Raw genomic sequence first — 8929 nt, forward strand, 5'->3', positions numbered from 1 at the left:
GCAGACCTACGGGTTGGCAAAGACCGTATCCAACAGGCAGAAGGAGTTTTCATAGCCAACTATAAGCTCCTTCTTCCAGTTGGATACGGTCTTTGCAATCTATTGGGTCTGGTTGGAGACTACGCGAGACATGCGGTCTTGTCAGCAGGGTTGTTAACCATGCACACACTACAATCCCACGTATCAACTTTTGGTTTGAACAAGGCAGCGAGATTCTTGCTCCCTCCGTCTGCTGTGCTGCCAGCTGCTGACGTTCCTGGCTTTGGAGTAGAGCAAGCCAGGCAGTTTGTTTTGTCTCCGGGGTTGTTAACCATGCAGACTTCACAGTCCCAGGATCCTGGTTTGGTCTTAAACAGGTCACCAAAACCCTGGAGGAAAAAAAGGAATTTCGTAAGCATGACCTATCTAAACTACATATTGCTTAATATATATGTGTGCCTCAAGAGTGAAGAATAGCAAGTGAACATGTACTATCATGTGTCATACACGAAATTTGATGATATTTAAGATCTATTTCTGGTCCAGATATGATTTTAGCTCTGTAAGTGTACGTGTACATCTATGAAATGTCATCCTGAAAAGGGTACATCTTACGGCATCGGGCAGATATTTTTCTGTAATAGGTCTATCTACAAGACGAGTCTTCATAATCAATATTGAAAAGGCAATAAGCTTAACAACCACCTTATGCGATTCTGTCTGAGATTTCTTCAGGAATGTGGCGGGAGTCTGTAGCGCCGAAGCCTGCTGCCTGTATCCTTTCGCAGGAGAAGGTTCGGGTGTCTGTGACGCTGAGGTATCCTGCTTCTTTTCTTTTTCAGGTGAAGGTTCTGAGCTAGCTGGCTGGGCGAACGTGAAGGCAAACTCAAACTTGGGCTTCTCTGTAGATCAAAATGTCGGTAATATTAATACATGTATGGGAAAATTGCCACTGTCTCAGAGGTGAGGTCAACTGGCACATGTCAAGTATAAAATTACAACCATTTACCTCAAAGAATTATGCCCACACCTAAGCAAATATCAATTATGCGAATAACAGCCTAACTTACATGATTTAGTCCTTAGTGGTTGGTGGTGGGAATTACATACTAGTACTTAGTCATTTGCATAATCTATGTTGAAATAAAAACATGAACTTTCATACATACAATATACGTAGATCTGTTAGTAAAGACCATAAGTTGAAATAGATTATGCTTAATTACAGTCTCATTTGCATAATCAATTAAACAAGATGAAAAATGAATATGCAAAGGCTCTAAATGTTTCATTGAGGTATGAGGTCTCCGGACTCTTGTTGCTACATGTTTTGCACATTGTACAGCTTACCTTCAAATTCCTTTGTCTTAACTTCTCCCAAGTGAGGCTTAGCCAATCCTGATGTCTTGTCCTCCTCAAAAGCGACGTAAGCCTTCGCGGGCAGTCCCTCTGTAATATCGGCAAGCTCTGCCTGTAACAGTTTCTTCAGCCTACCGCTCACTTCCCCACTGACCGCCATGATGTCAAACTCCGACCCGTGTTCCACGATGTTCCGTCCGAACTCTGCCGCGCTCTCTAACGCCACAGTCGCCGTTTCTATCTCTTCTATAGCGGTGGAGAACTCCTTACTCCTGGTCTGGCTCCCAGTGGTCACAGAATCCAGTAACTCGGTCTCGCGTTGATTAACCAGTGCAGCCAACTCCCTTCTAGTTTGCTCTGCCTTTCTCTTGATCTTTTCGACACTTTCCTTGACATTTTTCTCTAACTCATACTTCTGTGAGTGCGCCTGTTGGTCAGCATTCTTAAGATCACCCACCTTCTTCTCTGTTTTCTCCAGAATAGCGATTATGTCTTCTTTTGCCTTCACAGCCGTGTCGGCGAAATACTCGTACTCGTGCTCCTTGTGGGACAGCACGGTACACAACTGACAAATAGCCTCGCTACAGTCGACGCAGTACAACTTGAGAGTCTCCTGTGGGTGGATCCTACACCTCGGCAGGGGACGAGGCTTGATCTTACTGAGGGTGTCGGATTCGGCCTTGAGTTGCTCTAAGCCGATCACCTGGTGACCTTTGAAGGCCTTTATACGACGGTGAATTGCTACACATTCGTCACACAGAAAGTAGCCACATTCCGTACAGAATGACTCCGCACCTGACTTCGTCTCACAGCTACCACAGAGGAGACTTTCAGCTTCTTCATTACTCAACTTTTTGTGGACGTCAACCGTGTCCTTCAAGCTCTCCACGAAGAAATTATCTTTCAGTTTCGTGACCTCGCCACCCGGAAGAAAAGTCTTGCTGCGGCAAGTGGGACAATCTAGCTCTGTTGTGGCCTCCTGCTTCTTAAGAAACTCCTCAAGACACTGCTGGAAGAAGGAATGAAGACAAGACAGTACCTTGGGCCGGCGGTAGGGCTGCAGGCAAATCTGGCACTCGAGGAAGTCTTCTGAGAGCCGACTCAGAAGTTTCGATTCCGCCATCTTGAACGCTTCGAGAGGTTGAAGTACGAAACAAGCCGTAAGAAATGAAATGTTTGATTTCTAAGCCGTAAGAAATGAAATGTTCGATTTCTAAGATACACTGTACTGCCCAAAAGTGGCAAACGGCGAATTCTAACTTGGATGCCTTGAGCTTTAATAGCAGTTACCGTAACTTGGAAGAAACCAGTGTGAACAAATATCGGAGGGACTGCTGACTTGTCGACTTAGAACTTTCACCTAGGATACCCAAATATGGTGAGCATGCAAATGACGTTGCCTTTGCTTACGTGTCGCACACGTCATGTGGTTGTGTACCTTAAAACAACAAAGGTTTTGCTCATCTTAGAATTAAACATTGTCCTTCCAGGGGCACATGTATAACTATTCCTAGACGTTTTACATAATACATGGCTTACTTTATGACAGGACAATCAGGACAATCACCAAAGCACTACCCTAGGAGCCAGACTGGGGATCGGGCCGTCAGTCAGAGTCCTTTGGTGGCCCAAGGCAGTAAGCCCGCCGATTTAATTTGGCGCTACGGGCGAGTTGTAGCCCCGGGGAGTTGACCGGGCCGGTCAACTCGAGGGCGCAAACTAGTATATACTGTTTTGTGGTGAAATTATATCACTACATCCATAAAGTTATTCCTAAAAGAGTAAAATTCACAGAAATTTAGCAAATGGGTAAAAGTTTTATTATCTTTAAGTATGCAACTAACTAACTATCGAAACGCTAGGGGTATGGTTAAAAGTTGCGGCTGTTACATGGAAACATCCCCTAGGCCTCTTCACCACCTGTCAAGGTGTCTAATAGCTATAGACAGACTGGTCTGAATACTAGTACTTCAACGGTCCAAAATCTTCAATGTTTGATTGCAAAAAGTATCTTGTCGACATGTAACAGGGCCGGCTATTAAAGCTCTTTGATGTCTTCCCGGCTACGGAAGACGGATGTCTCAGGCCTGACCTCGGTCCACGTCGTGGACTCTGACTTCGTGGCTTTTGACCGGAACGTACTAGGCTGGGCCTGGTCAGTTACTCGTAAGCTCCTTGGGCTAAGTGATAGTCAGCAGCCGTACGCGTGGACTTGATAGTTGTTGAGTCCGCGGTTGTTGACGAGCCCTACTTAATACCGGAGCCGTGGACTCCGGTTACCGGCGGGTATACCGTCCGCAGCCGTGGCCAGTCGTCGACCACGCCGGTGACGAACGAGGCGACTGTCTCGGTCGTGGACGAACCAATTACTAAATCTTGTACTAGTCTGAGCCGTGCCCCATTGAGATTGAGATCGCGATCTCTGCCAGTACTATTGATTCTATCAGCAGTGATCCCGATCGGAGTCACTGCCGACAAAAACACATATATCATATATTTGACGCAGGGCTGAGCAATTATAGAAACGGATAGAATTCGTAATCCTCGTGATCTGCTAAGAGAAAAATGTTCTTTTTTTTGGTATTTTTGCATTGAACTATTACAATGCATTTCCTTTAAACATACCCGACTCGCAACTTCTGCATTACAGTGCAAGTTTTTTTACAAGTTTACCCAATAAACTCGCAACAAGCTCAAGTAGGCCTGACTAAGCATTTTTCAAACAATCCCACTGTGTGTCATTACATGACATGGCAAAACACGTTCCCCACCTGTATCAATGTATGACGTTGCAGAACAGTACAAGGTTAAACTAACCGACCACGCCCCTTCAGCATGACTTTGCTCAAAATAAATAGACCCAAGGACAAAGAACCGCATGCGCGCAACAAAACGTAACGATATATGAATTGATTGCGAGCTGGCTTCATATTCAGTCCATATGACCTCGATATTTAGTCATTTTACTAAACACAAAGTATATTCATTGTAACTGACTATATAATTTGTCATAATGAGAATTCTTGGTTATATAACTGTAGTCTAGTTTTAAATCTATTCCTTTCTGATGCTGTCAAACCCGGAAGTGAGTTGACATTTGAAAAGGCCCGGTTCTTCGAGCGGCATCGAGCCTGAGTTCACAACACTGGAAGATTTTGAGAGAATAGATCCAAGGAAAGCCACTACCTGCACCAGCTCTGGTCTAAGACGTTCTACCGACTTCTTAGTACTTCGTAAGTATGAACAGTTTACTTGGGGATTTTCTCTTTTCTGCTAAATCTCACGCTTCAACCGTGGCGACTCTTTGTTTATATCAAGGTTTAGTTGTTTATGATTGTAAGCAAAGAGTCTTCAACCTGCTTGTTGCATGATCAGTTAAAAGACGCACTCCTTCATAAGGCTAAGGTGTGCATATATACGTCTTGCAGTGTCAGGTGAGTTTTTAAGAACATAGGTAAGGTGAATTCTTTACGTTTTTCTTTTTGATTGGCGGTGCACTCAAATTTTCAAAATATTCTCGAGGTTCTCCAATGCCGGGGGATATATTATAGGGGAGATACTTTTGGGCCGCGAAAACATTACGTATCTCGTGGTATACTTTTCAGCACTTAGGCAAGAAGCATGCACAAATGCTCTCCTTTGTGCATTTGAGAACATGGCCCATTTCAAAACGCAAATCGAAAAAATACCAGCCGCACCAGTAGAAGGAGCCTAGGATACGAACCGCAACCATACCATGCCATGCGTGCCACGCCCATATTGACACATTAATTACTAGTCGACTACTAGTTGTATGGTTTAGCCTTTAGGGGGCGTGGTATGGTTGCGGTTCGTATCTTATCTTGTGCCACGCCCATATTGACATATAAACTACTAGTCGACTAGTATGGTTTAGCCCTTAGCTATATAGGGGGCGTGGTGAAGACAGTTTAGCAACATCATGAAGTGAAGGGAATTATAGCATTACTTAAAAAGCAAGCATTTATTTGATAAAGTTATAACAAAGTTTTTTGTCACACCAGAATTCCCTGGCACAAGATAAGATCATCACAAAACGTCAGGTATTGTTTGTTCTGCAGCTTTCCAGGTAAATACTTACACAAGCCTTGAGGCACCTTGGATAATAGCAGACGTGCAAATGTGGAAAGAACTGAATATCGATGTGAATCAATCAACATTCTTGCCACCATTTTATGATTTTCTTTTCAGAAAAAGACAATATGAATCTGATAAATGGGAAAGATTAGCAGAGTTTGAGAAACTCTCATGTGAAAATGTGGCATTACATTTTTTGGTTACGTTAGGAAATAACTTCTTTGCTGACCACAAGTTTCAATTGAAGACATGGCCAGCTGTGGACTGGCATGGTCAATAGTGGTCAATATCAATTTTCTACTTTTGGTAGAATCAGAGTGCTCCTAATTAGTGACTGCTTATGCTGACTCCCCCCCCCCCCCCACAATGAATACACAAATGATTATTTACACCAATTAATATCTATATTTTCCCTACAGGTCCACCATGTCGAGCCCGTTGAAAATTGTGCTGTTCCTCGGCTCCGTTCGAGAAGGTCGGCTGGGCCTGAGAGTCGCCAAGTTCATGGTGAATCAGCTGAAGAAGAGGGGCCACGAGGTTTCATTCTTTGGTGAGTTGAATAGCCTCTCCTTATTTGTTCTTCTGTTAGACACTTGAAGCCCTAAGAATATCAATTTGCCAAGGGTGGAAGACTACAATATGTTACTTATTTATCTACTTTTTAAAAAATACCTCACTTAAGGTTAGACATGCAGGTAGAAAATGATGCAAAATACATACTAAAAAGCATTTAGAGAAAGTATAAGCTAGGCCCAACAAAATTAATTTTGTGGATGACATCTTCTTCTAAAGATAAAGGTAGACAAAGCCTTTTTGAGACTGTAGGGACAGCGGGTTGTTATCCACTGTGTCTAGGGCACAGTATTGGAAGGTGGAGCCCATCCCTCTCCTTCCATTGCCTTTTACCTCCCAAAGTTAGGTACCCATTTTTACACCTGGGTGGAGTGAAGAACATTGTATAAAGTCACCTCTCCCAAGGACACAACGTCTAGATAGAAATACCAGGAATTGAACCCAGGACCCACCAATTTTGAGTCCTCTAGCGTAGCCAATCAGCTATTTGTCATCATGATAATCTGAGTGTGCTATTTTTGTCCTGTTTCATCCTGTTCTTAGATCCGGTGGAGATGCCGTTTACCCTTCTCCACAGACCCATCTTCATGTACAAAGACAAAGCAGAGATCCCAGCCTGGCTCAAGACAGCTGATGAGCAGGTTTGATGGATTTCAAGTTTATATAAATTTCTTATGCATTGAAATACAGGAGGCCAATTATCAAACTTGACCTTCCTTTTCCTAACTCTTCCCACTTATTAGATTTTATGACGATCCATTCAAAGCATCTTGAGTTATCCTGATAACAAACAAATGGACGAACAAAAGGTTCGCTGTAGTAGCATAGGAAGACACCAGGAGGCTCAGTCTTGAACTTGATCTTGACACCTACTTGCCTACCAAAAATCATGAGCTTCTAGAGTTATCTGTCTACATCTACAGTCACTCCAACATTAGCCTCTACCAGGCCCCACGGATGGCTGGAAAAATAGTAGAAATTGGCCAAATAGAGTGAAGTATGCTAAGGGAGTTGGCTATGGAGAGAGGGTCCAATGTGCCATCCACAAATCGCAAACCAGAGGTCGCAAACTGTACCTTCTATTATAGCGGACTAACTTCTTTGGCCGATTTCCATGATTTTGCCAGTGACCTGTGGAGCCTGGTATAGGCTACTCCAACATAGCCAAACCAAAAATATAATCTTCTAGCGAATGTTATTATCAATGATAATATCATGCTAGTGTTCCTGATTTTCTGTGTTATCTTGCCAATTTCAACCCCAGATCCGAGCTGCGGATGCCTATGTGGTGGTGTCTGCGGAGTACAACCATTCCATCCCCCCCGCCCTGTCTAACATGTTGGACCACTTTGGAGGCTCAGCCTATGCCTTCAAACCTTCTGGTATCGTCACATACTCAGCTGGTGAGTACAGACGGGGTAACACCCAGGTACAGGGTGGCGGACAGGGAGTAGCGCCCCTGCCCTTTGAATTCTTCCCCTCTAGAATTATACTTTGAAGTCAACCTGCTCCAAAAAATTACTACTATAAATAAAGAAATAATGATCACCTTCAAATTCATCCTCAAGGTCAGTACGGTGGTATGCGGGCAGCCATGCAGCTGCGGGCTATGTTAGGGGAGCTGGGAATGCTGAGTGTCTCCAACATATTTGGTGTTCCAGTGGCACAGGTAAGTTCTATACCCCCCTCCCACACTTTTCAACTCAACATGCATTGACTGGAACTGTTAACTGTAGGGGAATTTAGAATGTCTTTAACCTTCTCCCTGCTGCGTAACCCCATAACCAATACACATTCGGTGCCAAAAGGCTAACTTAGCAGGCTAAGGTTAAAATCTTTATGAAGCTCCTGCACTTATAAAAAGATGTTAATCAAAAGCATCTTTTTAATTTTCATAATGGTTTGAATTTTGAGACTTGATACAACATTTTCATTTCTTTGATAAAGGAGTTTTTCATTGTTTGAGATAAACAGTTTTTAGCTCATCATCTGTTACAGTGTTGTAACCTTCAATGCGTGATAACTTGAGGACAACATTGTCCTCTTTTGATCACAATTTGCTTTAAACTGGTCACAGCTTATAAAAGAATCAATGCAGTTGGTTTATCAAATACAAAAGTCAATAATGAAGAAATTTGTCTCTTTTTCCGTGTAACAGAAAAGCCTTTCAGAGGACGGGGAACCGCTCAACGAACACATGGAGCGCGGTGCCGACCGCCTGATCTCCCAGCTGGACTGGTACGCAAACGCCCTCCGCAACCACCGCAACACTGCTGGGATTCCATCCTAAGCAAAACTGTTTTTCCTTCTCTTTAAGCAGAGGAGTGGTTCCGGATGGTTTTTGACGTGTTTTTAGGCGTTTTTGTTAGGCTTTCTACTTTCTACATGTTTTTTTGTCTCTATAAACCAAAAAACATGACAAAGTAGAAAGCCTAACAAAAACGCCTAAAACACGTCAAAAAACAGCCAGAATCGCTCCTCTGCTTGGAGAGTATGTTTTTCGCAGCTAGCTGTTAACTGCCAATGTGCTTTGATCGTTGAGAAGCTATGGGTGACAATCAGTGATGATATTCAGTTGGTACTTCAGTCTGTGACTGAACAATATCTGTAGCATATATAAAATTAGACTTTTAGCAAAGTGTTTTGTTTTTTTAGATAATACTGGTAGTTACATTTAATGTTTTTAGCTACTTTTAATTGTACCTTGTATACTTGTATTTTGGTATATTTGTAACAAGAGTTGTTTGGTTGAGTAGAAACGATGAAATGAACAAGGGTTAAGAACACTCAAGGAAACTGCCAGAAATTGACTTAAAGCTTTAAGAGTTCATCATATTTTAATCCCAGTAGTCACATTATTATCTATGACTAGTATGAGTGAAATTTAGTCCTAACTGAATAAAAGAACAATATTCATTGCAAA

General features: G+C 42.8%; 2 protein-coding genes across 3 annotated transcripts; one reads left to right on the forward strand and one right to left on the reverse strand.

Annotated features, from left to right (window-relative positions):
• Positions 1-119: 119 nt before the first annotated feature.
• On the reverse strand, positions 120-2796 carry LOC136424641 (E3 ubiquitin-protein ligase TRIM56-like). The gene is made up of 3 exons (XM_066413265.1): positions 1330-2796; positions 685-881; positions 120-368 (listed from the first exon to the last, which is right to left on the reverse strand). Exons 1-3 carry the CDS (start codon positions 2459-2461, stop codon positions 120-122), a joined length of 1578 nt encoding a protein of 525 aa, XP_066269362.1. The 5' UTR covers positions 2462-2796.
• Positions 2797-4442: 1646 nt separating this feature from the next.
• Positions 4443-8329, forward strand: LOC136424096 (quinone reductase-like). 2 transcript variants are annotated; one of them, XM_066412523.1, is made up of 6 exons: positions 4443-4571; positions 5853-5983; positions 6550-6647; positions 7271-7409; positions 7575-7675; positions 8165-8329. In XM_066412523.1, exons 2-6 carry the CDS (start codon positions 5860-5862, stop codon positions 8294-8296), a joined length of 594 nt encoding a protein of 197 aa, XP_066268620.1. In that variant the 5' UTR covers positions 4443-4571; positions 5853-5859; the 3' UTR covers positions 8297-8329. The 2 variants fall into 2 exon arrangements, with proteins under 2 accessions (XP_066268620.1, XP_066268621.1); XM_066412524.1 differs by lacking the exon at positions 4443-4571 and adding an exon at positions 5361-5425.
• Positions 8330-8929: the final 600 nt, after the last annotated feature.

This window comes from Branchiostoma lanceolatum, chromosome 18 (assembly GCF_035083965.1).
Source record: "Branchiostoma lanceolatum isolate klBraLanc5 chromosome 18, klBraLanc5.hap2, whole genome shotgun sequence".
Taxonomy (NCBI): Eukaryota; Metazoa; Chordata; class Leptocardii; order Amphioxiformes; family Branchiostomatidae; genus Branchiostoma; species Branchiostoma lanceolatum.